At 48.2% G+C, this 20,674-nt stretch overlaps 1 protein-coding gene across 1 annotated transcript in view; it reads right to left on the bottom strand.

Moving 5' to 3' along the window:
* The window catches only part of exoc6 (exocyst complex component 6), an 89,687-nt gene extending 69,381 nt beyond the window's left edge, over positions 1-20,306 (bottom strand). The window contains exons 1-5 of the mRNA XM_065016188.1: positions 20,055-20,306; positions 17,945-18,124; positions 13,114-13,182; positions 5,397-5,480; positions 4,685-4,852 (exon numbers count right to left, since the gene is read on the bottom strand). Coding sequence (XP_064872260.1) covers positions 4,685-4,852; positions 5,397-5,480; positions 13,114-13,182; positions 17,945-18,124; positions 20,055-20,291 — 738 coding nt within the window. The 5' untranslated portion in view covers positions 20,292-20,306. The remainder of the gene's footprint in view (positions 1-4,684; positions 4,853-5,396; positions 5,481-13,113; positions 13,183-17,944; positions 18,125-20,054) is intronic.
* Between the last annotated feature and the right edge of the window lie 368 nt (positions 20,307-20,674).

The raw sequence follows: 20,674 nt of genomic DNA, 5'->3' as shown, positions 1-20,674 counted from the left end.
ACAGCTAGGGTTAGTGTGACTGCTACCCTGGTCCTCTCCCACTGATAAGAGGCTTTAGCCCCCTGCTAGGGTTAGTGTGACTGCTACCCTGGTCCTCTCCCACTGATAAGAGGCTTTAGCCCCCTGCTAGGGTTAGTGTGACTGCTACCCTGGTCCTCTCCCACTGATAAGAGGCTTTAGCCCCCTGCTAGGCCTGGTCAATAAGAGGCTTTAGCCCTGCTAGGGTTAGTGTGACTGCTACCCTGGTCCTCTCCCACTGATAAGAGGCTTTAGCCCCCTGCTAGGGTTAGTGTGACTGCTACCCTGGTCCTCTCCCACTGATAAGAGGCTTTAGCCCCCTGCTAGGGTTAGTGTGACTGCTACCCTGGTCCTCTCCCACTGATAAGAGGCTTTAGCCCCCTGCTAGGGGTTAGTGTTAGACTGCTACCCTGGTCCTCTCCCACTGATAAGAGGCTTTAGCCCCTGCTAGGCCTGGTCAAACCCTACTGCTAGGGTTAGTGTGACTGCTACCCTGGTCCTCTCCCACTGATAAGAGGCTTTAGCCCCTGCTAGGGTTAGTGTGACTGCTACCCTGGTCCTCTCCCACTGATAAGAGGCTTTAGCCCCTGCTAGGGTTAGTGTGACTGCTACCCTGGTCCTCTCCCACTGATAAGAGGCTTTGGCCCCTGCTAGGCCTGGTCAAACCCTACTGTGGGTTAGTGACTGCTACCCTGGTCCTCTCCCACTGATAAGAGGCTTTAGCCCCCTGCTAGGGTTAGTGTGACTGCTGGTCTTTAGCCCCTGCTAGGGTTAGTGTGACTGCTACCCTGGTCCTCTCCCACTGATAAGAGGCTTTAGCCCCTGCTAGGCCTGGTCAAACCCTACTGCTAGGGTTAGTGTGACTGCTACCCTGGTCCTCTCCCACTGATAAGAGGCTGGCCCCCTGCTAGGCCTGGTCAAACCCCCCTGCTAGGGTTAGTGTGACCCCCTCTCCCACTGCTTTAGGCTAGGTTAGTGTGACTGCTACCCTGGTCCTCTCCCACTGATAAGAGGCTTTGCTAGCCCAAACCCTGCTAGGGTTAGTGTGACTGCTACCCTGGTCCTCTCCCACTGATAAGAGGCTTTAGCCCCTGCTAGGGGTTAGTGTGACTGCTGGTCAAACCCCCTACCTGGTCAAACCCTAGGGGTTAGTGTGACTGCTACCCTGGTCCTCTCCCACTGATAAGAGGCTTTAGCCCCCTGCTGCTAGGGTTAGTGTGACTGCTACCCTGGTCCTCTCCCACTGATAAGAGGCTTTAGCCCCTGCTAGGGTTAGTGTGACTGCTACCCTGGTCCTCTCCCACTGATAAGAGGCTTTAGCCCCTGCTAGGGTTAGTGTGACCCCTGGTCAAAAGAGGCCTACCCCTGCTAGGGGTTAGTGTGACTGCTACCCTGGTCCTCTCCCACTGATAAGAGGCTTTAGCCCCCTGCTAGGCCTGGTCAAACCCTACAGCTAGGGTTAGTGTGACTGCTACCCTGGTCCTCTCCCACTGATAAGAGACTTTAGCCCCCTAATAGGGTTAGTGTGACTGCTACCCTGGTCCTCTCCCACTGATAAGAGGCTTTAGCCCCCTGCTAGGGTTAGTGTGACTGCTACCCTGGTCCTCTCCCACTGATAAGAGGCTTCAGCCCCCTGCTAGGCCTGGTCAAACCCTACTGCTAGGGTTAGTGTGACTGCTACCCTGGTCCTCTCCCACTGATAAGAGGCTTTAGCCCCCTGCTAGGGTTAGTGTGACTGCTACCCTGGTCCTCTCCCACTGACAAGAGGCTTTAGCCCCCTGCTAGGCCTGGTCAAACCCTACAGCTAGGGTTAGTGTGACTGCTACCCTGGTCCTCTCCCACTGATAAGAGGCTTTAGCCCCCTGCTAGGGTTAGTGTGACTGCTACCCTGGTCCTCTCCTACTGATAAGAGGCTTTAGCCCCCTGCTAGGGTTAGTGTGACTGCTACCCTGGTCCTCTCCCACTGATAAGAGGTCCTTCCCACTGATAAGAGGCTTTAGCCCCTGCTAGGGTTAGTGGTCAAACCCTACTGCTAGGGTTAGTGTGACTGCTACCCTGGTCCTCTCCCACTGATAAGAGGCTTTAGGCCCCTGCTAGGGTTAGTGTGACTGCTACCCTGGTCCTCTCCCACTGATAAGAGGCTTTAGCCCCCTGCTAGGCCTGGTCAAACCCTACAGCTAGGGTTAGTGTGACTGCTACCCTGGTCCTCTCCTACTGATAAGAGGCTTTAGCCCCTGCTAGCTAGGTGACTGCTACCCTGGTCCTCTCCCACTGATAAGAGGCTTTAGTGTGTGTGACTGCTACCCTGGTCCTCTCCCACTGATAAGAGGCTTTAGCCCCCTGCTAGGGTTAGTGTGACTGCTACCCTGGTCCTCTCCCACTGATAAGAGGCTTTAGCCCCCTGCTAGGGTTAGTGTGACTGCTACCCTGGTCCTCTCCCACTGATAAGAGGCTTTAGCCCCCTGCTAGGGTTAGTGTGACTGCTACCCTGGTCCTCTCCCACTGATAAGAGGCTTTAGCCCCCTGCTAGGCCTGGTCAAACCCTACTGCTAGGGTTAGTGTGACTGCTACCCTGGTCCTCTCCCACTGATAAGAGGCTTTAGCCCGCCTGCTAGGGTTAGTGTGACCTGCTAGGGTTAGTGTGACTGCTACCCTGGTCCTCTCCCACTGATAAGAGGCTTTAGCCCCTGCTAGGGTTAGTGTGACTGCTACCCTGGTCCTCTCCCACTGATAAGAGGCTTTCAGCCCCTGCTAGGGTTAGTGTGACTGCTACCCTGGTCCTCTCCCACTGATAAGAGGCTTTAGCCCCTGCTAGGGTTAGTGTGACTGCTACCCTGGTCCTCTCCCACTGATAAGAGGCTTTAGCCCCTGCTAGGGTTAGTGTGACTGCTACCCTGGTCCTCTCCCACTGATAAGAGGCTTTAGCCCCTGCTAGTGACCTGGTCAAACCCTACTGCTAGGGTTAGTGTGACTGCTACCCTGGTCCTCTCCCACTGATAAGAGGCTTTAGCCCCCTGCTAGGGTTAGTGTGACTGCTACCCTGGTCCTCTCCCACTGATAAGAGGCTTTAGCCCCCTGCTAGGGTTAGTGTGACTGCTACCCTGGTCCTCTCCCACTGATAAGAGGCTTTAGCCCCCTGCTAGGGTTAGTGTGACTGCTACCCTGGTCCTCTCCCACTGATAAGAGTCAGCCCCCTAGCAGCCCCTGCTAGGGGTTGGTCAAACCCTCCCACTGATAAGGGCTTAGCCCCCTGTGTGTGACTGCTACCCTGGTCCTCTCCCACTGATTATAAGAGGCTTTAGCCCCCTGCTAGGGTTAGTGTGACTGCTACCCTGGTCCTCTCCCACTGACAAGAGGCTTTAGCCCCCTGCTAGGCCTGGTCAAACCCTACAGCTAGGGTTAGTGTGACTGCTACCCTGGTCCTCTCCCACTGATAAGAGACTTTAGCCCCCTGCTAGGGTTAGTGTGACTGCTACCCTGGTCCTCTCCCACTGATAAGAGGCTTTAGCCCCTGCTAGGTTAGTGTGACTGCTACCCTGGTCCTCTCCCACTGATAAGAGGCTTTAGCCCCTGCTAGGGTTAGTGTGACTGCTACCCTGGTCCTCTCCCACTGATAAGAGGCCCCCTTTTAGTGTGACCCCCTGGTCTCTCCCACTGATAAGAGGCTTTGTGCTGACTTAGTGTGACTGCTACCCTGGTCCTCTCCCACTGACAAGAGGCTTTAGCCCCCTGCTAGGCCTGGTCAAACCCTACAGCTAGTGTGACTGCTACCCTGGTCCTCTCCCACTGATAAGTTAGTGTGACTGCTACCCTGGTCCTCTCCCACTGATAAGAGGCTTTAGCCCCTGCTAGGGTTAGTGTGACTGCTACCCTGGTCCTCTCCCACTGATAAGAGGCTTTAGCCCCCTGCTAGGGTTAGTGTGACTGCTACCCTGGTCCTCTCCCACTGATAAGAGGCTTTAGCCCCCTGCTAGGGTTAGTGTGACTGCTACCCTGGTCCTCTCCCACTGATAAGAGGCTTTAGCCCCCCACTGCTAGGGTTAGTGTGACTGCTACCCTGGTCCTCTCCCACTGATAAGAGGCTTTAGCCCCCTGCTAGGGTTAGTGTGACTGCTACCCTGGTCCTCTCCCACTGATAAGAGGCTTTAGCCCCCTGCTAGAACACTTTCAATGGTAAAACTGATAAGGGCTTTAGCCCCTGCTAGAACACAGGGCTGAGCACTCCACAGGGCTGAGCACTCCACAGGGCTGAGCACTCCACAGGGCTGAGCACTCCACAGGGCTGAGCACTCCATGACCCCACAGACCTTGTCGAGCCAGGACACTCACTCCCCCTCACATCCAGGGGTGTGTTAGCTGTACTCACAGAGTGTGGTTGTGTATTTAGTGTGTGTGTGTGTGTGTGTGTACTCACAGAGTGTGGTTGTGTATTTAGTGTGTGTGTGTACTCACAGAGTGTGGTTGTGTGTGTGTGTGTGTACTGTGAGGCTGTGTGTGTGTGTGCGTGTGTGTGTACTCACAGAGTGTGGTTGTGTATTTAGTGTGTGTACTCACAGAGTGTGTGTGTGTGGTTGTGTATTTAGTGTGTGTGTACTCACAGAGTGTGGTTGTGTATTTAGTGTGTGTGTGTGTGTGTGTGTGTGTGTGTGTGTGTGTGTGTACTCACAGAGTGTGTGCGGAGCACGGCAGTGATCTTAGACAGGGCCATGTTCCACAGTTCATCAGTAAAGGCTCTGGTCAACAGTCCCTGTGTGGAGTGCAGAACGTGGTCCTCCACCAGGAAGAAGCCTACGATCTGGTTGAAGTAGCGCCGGTAACCCTCCACGGTCTCCTGCTGGACCAGGAAACAACACACATTATAGACAGAGGTTTGGAACTACTGATCAGGGGATGAGAACAAGAGAAGGGGAACACAGAGACAGAAAGAGGAGGGGAACAGAGGGAGGAGGGGAACAGATAGAGGAGGGGAACAGATAGAAGAAGGAGGGGAACAGATAGAGGAGGGGAACAGATAGAGGAGGGGAACAGATAGAGGAGGGGAACAGATAGAGGAGGGAACAGATAGAGAGGGGAACAGATAGAGGAGGGGAACAGATAGAGAGGGGAACAGATAGAGGAGGGGAACAGATAGAGAGGGGAACAGATAGAGAGGGGAACAGATAGAGAGGGGAACAGATAGAGAGGGGAACAGATAGAGACTGGGGAACAGATAGAGAGGGGAACAGATAGAGAGGGGAACAGATAGAGAGGGGGACAGATAGAGAGGGGGACAGATAGAGAGGGGGACAGATAGAGGAGGGGAACAGATAGAGGAGGGGAACAGATAGAGAGGGGAACAGATAGAGAGGGGAACAGATAGAGAGGGGAACCCTCCTCACCATATTAGACTGGGGCTGCAGCACCAGCCTGGCCTGTTTTTTCCTCTGTTTCCTGTAGTAGTTCTCAAACGTCTCTCTGTCACCCTGGAAACACAGAACAACGAGCCAGATGGTTCACCCCATGAAGAAATGTGAAGCATCCGGTTTGCATTTCCACTCACTACCAAATATGGTGATGACAGGAAGTCCAGTGGCCGGCAGCGGGAGAGAGTTGGCCGACATTCGGCAAATTGTCATTGGTGAAACAGTTAATCTACATACAGTTCTCTGTTCCCTCTCTATTGTCATTGGTGAAACAGTTAATCTACATACAGTTCTCTGTTCCCTCTCTATTGTCATTGGGAAAGAGTTAATCTACATACAGTTCTCTGTTCCCTCTCTATAATCTGACCAGAGGGAACCGTACAGTAGCCTTCACCCTAGTTTCAGCCCTTAACCAACAGGTGACCAGCCCTTAACCAACAGGTGACCAGCCCTTAACCAACAGGTGACCAGCCCTTAACCAACAGGTGACCAGCCATTAACCAACAGGTGACCAGCCCTTAACCAACAGGTGACCAGCCCTTAACCAACAGGTGACCAGCCCTTAACCAACAGGTGACCAGCCCTTAACCAACAGGTGACCAGCCCTTAACCAACAGGTGACCAGCCATTAACCAACAGGTGGAGACCTCACAGTGAAATGCTGACTGACCTCACAGTGAAATGCTGACTGACCAGCCCTTAACCAACAGGTGACCAGCCCTTAACCAACAGGTGACCAGCCATTAACCAACAGGTGACCAGCCCTTAACCAACAGGTGACCAGCCCTTAACCAACAGGTGACCAGCCATTAACCAACAGGTGGAGACCTCACAGTGAAATGCTGACTGACCAGCCCTTAACCAACAGGTGTAGACCTCACAGTGAAATGCTGACTGACCAGCCCTTAACCAATAGGTGTAGACCTCACAGTGAAATGCTGACTGACCAGCTCTTAACCAACAAGTGTAGACCTCACAGTGAAATGCTGACTGACCTCACAGTGAAATGCTGACTGACCAGCCCTTAACCAACAGGTGTAGACCTCACAGTGAAATGCTGACTGACCAGCCCTTAACCAACAGGTGTAGACCTCACAGTGAAATGCTGACTGACCAGCTCTTAACCAACAGGTGTAGACCTCACAGTGAAATGCTGACTGACCAGCCCTTAACCAACAGGTGTAGACCTCACAGTGAAATGCTGACTGACCAGCCCTTAACCAACAGGTGTAGACCTCACAGTGAAATGCTGACTGACCAGCTCTTAACCAACAGGTGTAGACCTCACAGTGAAATGCTGACTGACCAGCCCTTAACCAACAGGTGTAGACCTCACAGTGAAATGCAGACTGACCGGCCCTGAACCACCAGGTGTAGTAGACCTCACAGTGAAATGCTGACTGACCAGCCCTTAACCAACAGGTGTAGACCTCACAGTGAAATGCTGACTGACCTCACAGTGAAATGCTGACTTACCAGCCATTAACCAACAGGTGTGGACCTCACAGTGAAATGCTGACTGACCAGCTCTTAACCAACAGGTGTAGACCTCACAGTGAAATGCTGACTGACCAGCCCTTAACCAACAGGTGGAGACCTCACAGTGAAATGCTGACTGACCAGCCCTTAACCAACAGGTGTAGACCTCACAGTGGAATGCTGACTGACCAGCCCTTAACCAACAGGTGTAGACCTCACAGTGAAATGCTGACTGACCAGCCCTTAACCAACAGGTGTAGACCTCACAGTGAAATGCTGACTGACCAGCTCTTAACCAACAGGTGACCAGCCCTTAACCAACAGGTGACCAGCCCTTAACCAACAGGTGACCAGCCCTTAACCAACAGGTGACCAGCCCTTAACCAACAGGTGACCAGCCCTTAACCAACAGGTGACCAGCCATTAACCAACAGGTGACCAGCCCTTAACCAACAGGTGACCAGCCCTTAACCAACAGGTGACCAGCCCTTAACCAACAGGTGACCAGCCCTTAACCAACAGGTGACCAGCCCTTAACCAACAGGTGACCAGCCCTTAACCAACAGGTGTAGACCTCACAGTGAAATGCTGACTGACCAGCCCTTAACCAACAGGTGACCAGCCCTTAACCAACAGGTGACCAGCCATTAACCAACAGGTGACCAGCCCTTAACCAACAGGTGACCAGCCCTTAACCAACAGGTGACCAGCCATTAACCAACAGGTGTAGACCTCACAGTGAAATGCTGACTGACCAGCCCTTAACCAACAGGTGTAGACCTCACAGTGAAATGCTGACTGACCAGCCCTTAACCAACAGGTGTAGACCTCACAGTGAAATGCTGACTGACCAGCTCTTAACCAACAAGTGTAGACCTCACAGTGAAATGCTGACTGACCTCACAGTGAAATGCTGACTGACCTCACAGTGAAATGCTGACTGACCAGCCCTTAACCAACAGGTGTAGACCTCACAGTGAAATGCTGACTGACCAGCCCTTAACCAACAGATGTAGACCTCACAGTGAAATGCTGACTGACCAGCCCTTAACCAACAGGTGTAGACCTCACAGTGAAATGCTGACTGACCAGCTCTTAACCAATAGGTGTAGACCTCACAGTGAAATGCTGACTGACCAGCCCTTAACCAACAGGTGTAGACCTCACAGTGAAATGCTGACTGACCAGTTCTTAACCAACAGGTGTAGACCTCACAGTGAAATGCTGACTGACCAGCTCTTAACCAATAGGTGTAGACCTCACAGTGAAATGCTGACTGACCAGCCATTAACCAACAGGTGGAGACCTCACAGTGAAATGCTGACTGACCAGCTCTTAACCAACAGGTGTAGACCTCACAGTGAAATGCTGACTGACCAGCCCTTAACCAACAGGTGTAGACCTCACAGTGAAATGCAGACTGACCGGCCCTGAACCACCAGGTGTAGTAGACCTCACAGTGAAATGCTGACTGACCAGCCCTTAACCAACAGGTGTAGACCTCACAGTGAAATGCCTGACACAGTGAAATGCTGACTGACCAGCCTTAACCAACAGGTGACCACAGTGAAATGCTGACTGACCAGCCCTTAACCAACAGGTGTAGACCTCACAGTGAAATGCTGACTGACCAGCCCTTAACCAACAGGTGTAGACCTCACAGTGAAATGCTGACTGACCAGCCCTTAACCAACAGGTGTAGACCTCACAGTGAAATGCTGACTGACCAGCCCTTAACCAACAGGTGGAGACCTCACAGTGAAATGCTGACTGACCAGCCCTTAACCAACAGGTGTAGACCTCACAGTGAAATGCTGACTGACCAGCCCTCAACAGTGAAATGAAATGCTGACTGACCAGCCTTAACCAATAGGTGTAGACCTCACAGTGAAATGCTGACTGACCAGCCCTTAACCAACAGGTGGAGACCTCACAGTGAAATGCTGACTGACCAGCCCTTAACCAACAGGTGTAGACCTCACAGTGAAATGCTGACTGACCTCTGACCAGCTCTTAACCAATAGGTGTAGAAAAATGCTGACTGACCAGCTCTTAACCACAGTGAAATGCTGAGGTGTAGACCTCACAGTGAAATGCTGACTGACCAGCTCTTAACCAATAGGTGTAGACCTCACAGTGAAATGCTAACTGACCAGCCATTAACCAACAGGTGGAGACCTCACAGTGAAATGCTGACTGACCAGCCCTTAACCAACAGGTGTAGACCTCACAGTGAAATGCTGACTGACCAGCCGTTAACCAACAGGTGTAGACCTCACAGTGAAATGCTGACTGACCAGCCCTTAACCAACAGGTGGAGACCTCACAGTGAAATGCTGATTGACCAGCCCTTAACCAACAGGTGACCAGCCATTAACCAACAGGTGGAGACCTCACAGTGAAATGCTGACTGACCAGCCCTTAACCAACAGGTGTAGACCTCACAGTGAAATGCTGACTGACCAGCCCTTAACCAACAGGTGTAGACCTCACAGTGAAATGCTGACTGACCAGCCCGTAACCAACAGGTGACCAGCCCTTAACCAACAGGTGACCAGCCCTTAACCAACAGGTGACCAGTCCTTAACCAACAGGTGGAGACCTCACAGTGAAATGCTGACTGACCAGCCCGTAACCAACAGGTGACCAGCCCTTAACCAACAGGTGACCAGCCCTTAACCAACAGGTGGAGACCTCACAGTGAAATGCTGACTGACCAGCCCTTAACCAACAGGTGTAGACCTCACAGTGAAATGCTGACTGACCAGCTCTTAACCAACAGGTGTAGACCTCACAGTGAAATGCTGACTGACCAGCCCTTAACCAACAGGTGTAGACCTCACAGTGAAATGCTGACTGACCAGTGAAATGCTGACTAACCAACCAACAGTGTAGACCTCACAGTGAAATGCTGACTGACCAGCCCTTAACCAACAGGTGTAGACCTCACAGTGAAATGCTGACTGACCAGCTCTTAACCAACAGGTGACCAGCCCTTAACCAACAGGTGTAGACCTCACAGTGAAATGCTGACTGACCAGCTCTTAACCAACAGGTGACCAGCCCTTAACCAACAGGTGTAGACCTCACAGTGAAATGCTGACTGACCAGCCCTTAACCAACAGGTGGAGACCTCACAGTGAAATGCTGACTGACCAGCCCTTAACCAACAGGTGTAGACCTCACAGTGAAATGCTGACTGACCTCACAGTGAAATGCTGACTGACCTCACAGTGAAATGCTGACTGACCAGCCATTAACCAACAGGTGTGGACCTCACAGTGAAATGCTGACTGACCAGCTCTTAACCAACAGGTGTAGACCTCACAGTGAAATGCTGACTGACCAGCCCTTAACCAACAGGTGTAGACCTCACAGTGAAATGCTGACTGACCAGCCCTTAACCAACAGGTGTAGACCTCACAGTGAAATGCTGACTGACCAGCCCTTAACCAACAGGTGTAGACCTCACAGTGAAATGCTGACTGACCAGCCCTTAACCAAAAGGTGTAGACCTCACAGTGAAATGCTGACTGACCAGCTCTTAACCAATAGGTGTAGACCTCACAGTGAAATGCTAACTGACCAGCCATTAACCAACAGGTGGAGACCTCACAGTGAAATGCTGACTGACCAGCTCTTAACCAACAGGTGACCTAGAAATGCCTGACCTCACAGTGAAATGCTGACTGACCAGCCCAGCTTAACCAACAGGTGTAGACCTCACAGTGAAATGCTGACTGACCAGCCCTTAACCAACAGGTGTAGACCTCACAGTGAAATGCTGACTGACCAGCCCTTAACCAACAGGTGTAGACCTCACAGTGAAATGCTGACTGACCAGCCCTTAACCAACAGGTGTAGACCTCACAGTGAAATGCTGACTGACCAGCTCTTAACCAATAGGTGTAGACCTCACAGTGAAATGCTGACTGACCAGCCCTTAACCAACAGGTGTAGACCTCACAGTGAAATGCTGACTGACCAGCTCTTAACCAACAGGTGTAGACCTCACAGTGAAATGCTGACTGACCAGCTCTTAACCAATAGGTGTAGACCTCACAGTGAAATGCTGACTGACCAGCCATTAACCAACAGGTGGAGACCTCACAGTGAAATGCTGACTGACCAGCTCTTAACCAACAGGTGTAAACCTCACAGTGAAATGCTGACTGACCAGCCCGTAACCAACAGGTGACCAGCCCTTAACCAACAGGTGACCAGCCCTTAACCAACAGGTGGAGACCTCACAGTGAAATGCTGACTGACCAGCCCTTAACCAACAGGTGTAGACCTCACAGTGAAATGCTGACTGACCAGCTCTTAACCAACAGGTGTAGACCTCACAGTGAAATGCTGACTGACCTCACAGTGAAATGCTGACTGACCAGCCCTTAACCAACAGGTGTAGACCTCACAGTGAAATGCTGACTGACCAGCCCTTAACCAACAGGTGTAGACCTCACAGTGAAATGCTGACTGACCAGCCCTTAACCAACAGGTGTAGACCTCACAGTGAAATGCTGACTGACCTCACAGTGAAATGCTGACTGACCAGCTCTTAACCAATAGGTGTAGACCTCACAGTGAAATGCTAACTGACCAGCCATTAACCAACAGGTGGAGACCTCACAGTGAAATGCTGACTGACCAGCCCTTAACCAACAGGTGTAGACCTCACAGTGAAATGCTGACTGACCAGCCCTTAACCAACAGGTGTAGACCTCACAGTGAAATGCTGACTGACCAGCTCTTAACCAACAGGTGTAGACCTCACAGTGAAATGCTGACTGACCAGCCCTTAACCAACAGGTGTAGACCTCACAGTGAAATGCTGACTGACCAGCCCTTAACCAACAGGTGGAGACCTCACAGTGAAATGCTGACTGACCAGCCCTTAACCAACAGGTGGAGACCTACCAATGTGAAATGCTGATGACTAGTTGCATGGTGTGTGCATCCTAATTTCACAGACCTGTCAGCAACGGGTGTGGCTCAAAAAGCACTGACACTCTTTGAAGGGCCATTCTAAATACCCTCTACCAATGTTTGTCCCTATGTCAGATCCCTGCATGGCTGTGGCTGCTCAGAGGAAAGCTCTCACAGAAAGTGTGTCAGAGCCCTATTCCCTAACGGGACCAGAGCCCTATTCCCTATATAGAACACTACTGGCTGAAAAGCCCTTCCCTATAGAATACACTCATTTGAAGGGGTGTCCACATACTTTTGTGTGTAAATACCCTCTCTCCCTCCCTCCCTCCCTGGCATTAGGGCTGGTATTCAGAGGAAAGCTCTCTCCTCTCTTAAAGTGTACTACTGTTGACCAGAGCCCTATTCCCTATATAGAACACTACTGTTGACCAGAGCCCTATTCCCTATATAGAACACTACTGTTGACCAGAGCCCTATTCCCTGTATATTCCCTATAGAACACTACTGTTGACCAGAGCCCTATTCCCTATATAGAACACTACTGTTGACCTAGCCCTATTCCCTATATAGAACACTACTGTTGACCAGAGCCCTATTCCCTATATAGAACACTACTGTTGACAGAGCCCTATTCCCTATATAGAACACTACTGTTGACCAGAGCCCTATTCCCTATATAGAACACTACTGTTGACCAAACCAGATTCCCTATTCCCTGTTGACCAGAGCCCTATTCCCTAGAACACTACTGTTGACCAGAGCCCTATTCCCTATATAGAACACTACTGTTGACCAGAGCCCTATTCCCTATATAGAACACTACTGTTGACCAGAGCCCTATTCCCTATATAGAACACTACTGTTGACCAGAGCCCTATTCCCTATATAGAACACTACTGTTGACCAGAGCCCTATTCCCTATATAGAACACTACTGTTGACCAGAGCCCTATTCCCTATATAGTACCCTACTGTTGACCAGAGCCCTATTCCCTATATAGTACCCTACTGTTGACCAGGGCCCTATGGGTCCTGTCATGAGACTTAAGTACGGTTTAGTATTTAATTGTAACGTAGAATAACATTCTCCAATGCACCTGGCTTAATAAGCTACCTGAATCTTTCTTAATCACAGTAATATAGGCAGACACAGGAAATAGCTACGGATAGCAGGAAGCTATACTGCCATCTAGTGGTAAACACAAATATAGCAGGTTACTAAAGGTCCTATATCAGGGAGCCGTTTGGATGGCACGTTAAGGAACAGTAAAGAGTGTACATACCAGAACGGTGTAGATGTGGAGACATCTGTAAACAGGAGAGAAGTCCACCAGGTCCTGGGCTGTTAATACCTGGGAGGTTAAACCGCGTTACATTAGATAACACAGTCAGGAAGTTAAACCGCGTTACATTAGATAACACAGTCAGGAGGTTAAACCACGTTACGTTAGATAACACAGTCAGGAGGTTAAACCACGTTACGTTAGATAACACAGTCAGGAGGTTAAACCACGTTACATTAGATAACACAGTCAGGAGTTAAACCACGTTACATTAGATAACACAGTCAGGAGGTTAAACCACGTTACATTAGATAACTTTTTAAACCACGTTACATTAGAACATTTTGTTAAGTCAAGGTTAACCACGTTACAATAACACAGTCAGCGAGGTTAACTGTTGCTCTACTCATTTTGAACATTTTGTTAAAAATCGCGCAACATTTCAGCGCCCTGCTACTCATGCCAGGAATATAGTCATATGGTTAGAATGTGTGTATAGGAAACCCTCGGACGTTTTTAAAACTGGTTAAATCACGACTGTGGCTATTACATAACGTGCGTTACATCGGAAAGCGCAGGAAAACCTGATCACAGAAAATGGAAATAAATATCCTTGCGCCACTTCCAGCAATTGTTAACAGTGAGCCGAATTAGATAAGACCGAGCATTCAACTCCCACAGCATCCCCATGCAGTCGAGTATCTTGTGAATTTAATCATCTTTGATTCTTGGTTGAACCGAAAGAGGGGCACCGCTTACCTCCGGTCTCCGCCCAGATCATTCCGGAAGAGCTCTCTCCTGAAATTTTTTCCAAGACGACAGCTATTGATATGTACATCGCCTACGGATGATTTTTATCGCTTATTAACCTAAATTAGCATTACAAACGTATTTCGAAGTGTTTTGTGAAAGTTTATCGTCTACTTTTTGAATTTAAAAAATGACGTTACGTTGTGAAATCGCTGTTTTTTTCGTTTATCACACAGTCTACATATAACGATATCTTGGCTTTATATGGCCCAATTTAATCGAAATAAAGACCCAATAGTGTTTATGGGACATCTAGGAGTGCCAACAAAGAAGATGGTGAAAGGTAATGACTGTTTTCTATTTTATTGTGCGGTTTGTGTAACGCCGAAATGCTAATTATTTTGTTTACGTCCCCTGCTGTGCTTTTCTGTTGTAGTGTATTGGTGCATGCTATCAGATAATAGCTTCTCATGCTGTCGCCGAAAAGCATTTTAAAAATCTGACTTGTTGCCTGGATTCACAACGAGTGTAGCTTTAATTTGGTACCCTGCATGTGTATTTTAATGAACTTTTGAGTTTTAACTAATACTATTAGCATTTAGCGTAGCGCATTTGCATTTCCAGAGCTCTAGTTGGGACGCAAGCGTCCCAGGTAGAGGTAAGAGGTTAAACCACGTTACGTTAGATAACACAGTCAGGAGGTTAAACCACGTTACACAGTCAGGAGGTTAAACCACGTTACATTAGATAACACAGTCAGGAGGTTAAACCACGTTACATTAGATAACACAGTCAGGAAGTTAAACCACGTTACGTTAGATAACACAGTCAGGAGGTTAAACCACGTTACGTTAGATAACACAGTCAGGAGGTTAAACCACGTTACTTTAGATAACACAGTCAGGAGGTTAAACCACGTTACGTTAGATAACACAGTCAGGAGGTTAAACCACGTTACGTTAGATAACACAGTCAGGAGGTTAAACCACGTTACTTTAGATAACACAGTCAGGAGGTTAAACCACGTTACTTTAGATAACACAGTCAGGAGGTTAAACCACGTTACGTTAGATAACACAGTCAGGAAGTTAAACCACGTTTTGTTAGATAACACAGTCAGGAGGTTAAACCACGTTACGTTAGATAACACAGTCAGGAGGTTAAACCACGTTACTTTAGATAACACAGTCAGGAGGTTAAACCACGTTACGTTAGATAACACAGTCAGGAGGTTAAACCACGTTACGTTAGATAACACAGTCAGGAAGTTAAACCACGTTATGTTAGATAACACAGTCAGGAGGTTAAACCACGTTACGTTAGATAACACAGTCAGGAGGTTAAACCACGTTACGTTAGATAACACAGTAAGGAGGTTAAACCACGTTACGTTAGATAACACAGTCAGGAAGTTAAACCACGTTATGTTAGATAACACAGTCAGGAGGTTAAACCACGTTACGTTAGATAACACAGTCAGGAGGTTAAACCACGTTACTTTAGATAACACAGTCAGGAGGTTAAACCACGTTATGTTAGATAACACAGTCAGGAAGTTAAACCACGTTATGTTAGATAACACAGTCAGGAGGTTAAACCACGTTACGTTAGATAACACAGTCAGGAGGTTAAACCACGTTACTTTAGATAACACAGTCAGGAGGTTAAACCACGTTACGTTAGATAACACAGTCAAGAGGTTAAACCACGTTACGTTAGATAACACAGTCAGGAGGTTAAACCACGTTACTTTAGATAACACAGTCAGGAAGTTAAACCACGTTACGTTAGATAACACAGTCAGGAGGTTAAACCACGTTACGTTAGATAACACAGTCAGGAAGTTAAACCACGTTATGTTAGATAACACAGTCAGGAGGTTAAACCACGTTACGTTAGATAACACAGTCAGGAGGTTAAACCATGTTACACAGTCAGGAAGTTAAACCACGTTACGTTAGATAACACAGTCAGGAGGTTAAACCACGTTACGTTAGATAACACAGTCAGGAGGTTAAACCACGTTACGTTAGATAACACAGTCAGGAGGTTAAACCATGTTACACAGTCAGGAAGTTAAACCACGTTACGTTAGATAACACAGTCAGGAGGTTAAACCACGTTACGTTAGATAACACAGTCAGGAGGTTAAACCACGTTACGTTAGATAACACAGTAAGGAGGTTAAACCACGTTACGTTAGATAACACAGTCAGGAGGTTAAACCAGGTTACGTTAGATAACACAGTCAGGCATTTTGGGGATATAAAGAAGGAATGTAATCGAACAAAAGGACCATTTGTGATGTAGCTGGGACCTTTTGGAGTGTCAACAGAAGAACATCTTCAAAGGTAAGGCATTAATTATACCGCTATTTCTGTGTCGCACCTGGCTGGTTGAAATCTGATTTTCATGTGTTTGTATGCGGGGTGCTGTCCTCAGATAATCGCATGGTCTGCTTTCGCCGTAAAGCCTTTTTGAAATCTGACACTGCGGCTGGATTAACAAGTTTAGCTGTATTTTGATGCATAACACGTGTATGTTTAATGAATTCTTATTATGAGTATTTTTGTTTTTGAATTTGGCGCGCTGCAAATTCACTGGATGTTGTCAAATCAATCCCCGGGAGTTGAGCGGGAATGGGGGTGAAGGGATCCCTAAGAGGTTGAAACATGTTGGTATTACAGACTCGGACAGGGAGAGGTTGAAAATGTCAGTGAAGACATTTGCCAGTTGGTCAGCGCATGCTCGCAGTACACGTCCTGGTAATCGGTCTGGCCCTGCAGCCTTCTGAACTTTGACATTACTCACATCGGCTGCGGAGAACATGATCACACAGTCTTCCAGAACAGCTGGTGCTCTCATGCACATTTCAGTGTTATTTGCCTCGAAGCGAGCATAGAAGTAAGTTTAACCCTTCTGTTAGGCTTGTTTCACTGGGCAGCTCTCGACTTCCCTTTGTAGTCTGTATTGGTTTGCACGTCCTGAGGAGCGTCAGAGCCGGAGTAGTACGATTCGATCTTTGTCCTGTGTTGATGCTTTGCCTGTTTGTTGGTTCGTCGGAGGGCATAGCGGGATTTCTTATAAACTTCCAGATTAGAGTTCAGCTCCTTGAAAGCGGCAGCTTTAGCCTTTTCCTCAGTGTGAATGTTGCCTGTAATCCATGGCTTCTGGTTGAGGTATGTACGTACGGTCACTGTGGGGACAACGTCATCAATGCCCTTATTGATGAAGCCAGTGACTGATGTAGTGTACTCCTCAATGCCATCAGAGGAACCCCGGAACATATTCCAGTCTGTGCTAGAAAAACAGTCCTGTAGTGTAGCATCCGCTTCATCTGACCACTTTTTTATTGACCGAGTCACTGGTACTTCCTGCTTTAGTTTTTGCTTGTAAGCAGGAATCAGGAGGATATAATTCTATTCAGATTTGCCAAATGGAGGGAGAGCTTTGTATACGTCTCTGTGTGTGGAGTAAATGTGGTAAAGAGTTATTTCCCCTCTGGTTGCACATTTACAGGCTGATAGAAAGTTGGTAAAACGGATTGAAGTTTCCCTGATTCCCAAAATTCTCAGAATGCAGCCCTCTGGCCCCCTTTTCTCCGTCCTCCTCTTCACGCAAATCACGGGGATCTGGGCCTGTTCCCGAGAAAGTAGTATCACTCGCGTCGGACTCGTCAGACACGTTCAAATTAAAATAAAAGGATTCTGTTAAAGGAGAAAAAAAGATTCTGCCAGTCCGTGGTAATCGCAGTCCTGGAGTTATTTTCGGTCATAAGAGACGATAGCAGCAACATTGTTAAATAAGTAACAAACAATGCAAAATAAACAAACAAAAAAATCATTTGTTTTAAAACAGCCTTCTTCTCCGACGCCACAATGTAGTGAACCACAGTCAGGACTCAGTCATTCACTCATTTCAACAGTTTCATGATCCCTTGGGCTTTTCTTGTAAATAATGTACAGGGTGCTCTTCACTTCAACGTGTTGCTTTAATACTGGACCAAAGAGTATGAAAAAGTACAAACTAAGAAAAAAAAGAGGTCTGAAAAGTTACTTTGAAGAAGTGAGTCCTCTCTCACCTCCTCCTCTGATTGGTCCTCCTCCACTCCCTCCTCCTCTGGTTGGTCTACTCCCTCCTCCGCCGCTAGGCCGTTGTGCTGCGTTGGCGTCCGGCCGTTCAGAGAGTAGACTGGCCTGGTGTAGCCCATACCGCTGTCATGCTTCTGAACCACACTGTTAAACGTCCTGTGCTGCTGAGCCTGGGAGGTACAGACAACACAGTCAGACCTCTCTCCTTCTCAGAGCAAAGCTTCCCTAGCATAAGATCAGACATTTTTTTTCATTTTCTACAATTGATTGAAGTTTTTATTTTTTATTATTTCACCTTTATTTAACCAGGTAGGCCCCGTTGAGAACAAGTTCTCATTTACAATTTCGACCTGGTCAAGATTAAGCAAAGCAAAGCAGTTCGACACATAGAACGACACAGTTACACATGGAATAAACAAACATACAGTAGAAAATAATAATAATAATATACACACACACACACACACACACACACACACACACACACACACACACACACACACACACACACACAGTGTGCAAATGAGGTAGGATAAGGAAGGTAAAGGCAATAAAATAGGTCATAGTGGCGAAGTAATTATGATATAGCAATTAAACACTGGAATGGGTGATGTGCAGAAGATGAATGTGCAAGTAGAGATACTGGGGTGCAAAGGAGCAAAATAAATAAATACAGTATGGGGATGAGGTAGGTAGATGGGCTATTTACAGATGGGCTATGTACAGGTGCAGTGATCTGTGAGCTGCTCTGACAGCTGGTGCTTGAAGTTAGTCAGGGAGATGTGAGTATCCAGCTTCAGTGATTTTTGAGGTTCGTTACAATCACTGACAGCAGAGAACTGGAAGGAAAGGCGGCCAAAGGAGGAATTGGCTTTGGGGGTAACCAGTGAAATATACCTGCTGGAGCGCGTGCTACTGGTGGGTGCTGCTATGGTGACCAGTGAAATATACCTGCTGGAGCGCGTGCTACTGGTGGGTGCTGCTATGGTGACCAGTGAGCTGAGACAAGGCAGGGCTTTACCTAGCAATGACTATTAGATGACCTGGAGCCAGTGGGTTTGGCGAACAGTATGAAGCGAGGGCCAGCCAACGAGAGTGTACAGGTCACAGTGGTGGGTAGTATATGGGGCTTTGGTGACAAAACGGATGGCACTGTGATAGACTGCATCCAATTTGTTGAGTAGAGTATTGGAGCCTATTTTGTAAATGACATCACCAAAGTCGAGGATTGGTAGGATGGTCAGTTTTACAAGGGTATGTTTAGCAGCATCAGTGAAGGATGCTTTTTTGCGAAACAGGAAGCCGATTCTAGATTTAATTTTGGATTGGAGATGTTTGATGTGGGTCTGGAAGGAGAGTTTACAGTCTAACCAGACACCTAGGTATTTGTAGTTGTCCACGTATTCTAAGTCAGAGCCGTCCAGAGTAGTGATGTTGGACAGGCGGGCAGGTGCAGGCAGCGATCGGTTGAATCGCAGGCATTTAGTTTTACTTGTATTTAAGAGCAGTTGGAGGCCACGGAAGGCGAGTTGTATGGCATTGAAGCTCGTCTGGAGGTTAGTTAACACAGTGTCCAAAGGGCCAGTCTCATACCTGTTTAGTACCTGTACTCTGCCTGTTACTATATAATAACAACAACAACAACGTCTCATACCTGTTTAGTACCTGTACTCTGCCTGTTTCTATATAATAACAACAACGTCTCATACCTGTTTAGTACCTGTACTCTGCCTGCTTCTATATAACAACAACAACGTCTCATACCTGTTTAGTACCTGTACTCTGCCTGTTTCTATATAATAACAACAACGTCTCTTACCTGTTTAGTACCTGTACTCTGCCTGTTTCTATATAATAACAACAACGTCTCATACCTGTTTAGTACCTGTACTCTGCCTGTTTCTATATAACAACAACAACGTCTCTTACCTGTTTAGTACCTGTACTCTGCCTGTTTCTATATAATAACAACAACAACGTCTCATACCTGTTTAGTACCTGTACTCTGCCTGTTTCTATATAACAACAACAACAACGTCTCATACCTGTTTAGTACCTGTACTCTGCCTGTTTCTATATAATAACAACAACGTCTCATACCTGTTTCATGGCGGTCTCTCCGATCTTGTCCGAGTGTTTCCTGATGCTCTCCAGGAAGTCCTTGAGGTCGGACATGGAGATGTCCTTAATGTCCTCTCTGAGCTTGGGCAGGTTCTCAGCCATGATCTGACAGAAACGGTAGCGGCTGACCCGAGGGATGTACACCTTCTCCAGCTGCTCCATGGTCTTCAACGCAGCATAGTACCTGGAACACAGATACCTGCCGTCACATCTCATCCCTCCTCTCTAGTCTGGAACACAGATACCTGCCGTCACATCTCATCCCTCCATTCTAGTCTGGAACACAGATACCTGCCGTCACATCTCATCCCTCCTCTCTACCTGGAACACAGATACCTGCCGTCACATCTCATCCCTCCTCTCTACCTGGAACACAGATACCTGCCGTCACATCTCATCCCTCCTCTCTAGTCTGGAACACAGATACCTGCCGTCACATCTCATCCCTCCTCTCTAGTCTGGAACACAGATACCTGCCGTCACATCTCATCCCTCCTCTCTAGTCTGGAACACAGATACCTGCCGTCACATCTCATCCCTCCTCTCTAGTCTGGAACACAGATACCTGCCGTCACATCTCATCCCTCCTCTCTAGTCTG

Source organism: Oncorhynchus nerka, unplaced genomic scaffold (assembly GCF_034236695.1).
Source record: "Oncorhynchus nerka isolate Pitt River unplaced genomic scaffold, Oner_Uvic_2.0 unplaced_scaffold_1095, whole genome shotgun sequence".
NCBI classification, from domain to species: domain Eukaryota; kingdom Metazoa; phylum Chordata; class Actinopteri; order Salmoniformes; family Salmonidae; genus Oncorhynchus; species Oncorhynchus nerka.
The sequence above is the reverse complement of the archived record's forward strand: the minus strand, read 5'-3'. Positions and strand labels throughout refer to the sequence as shown.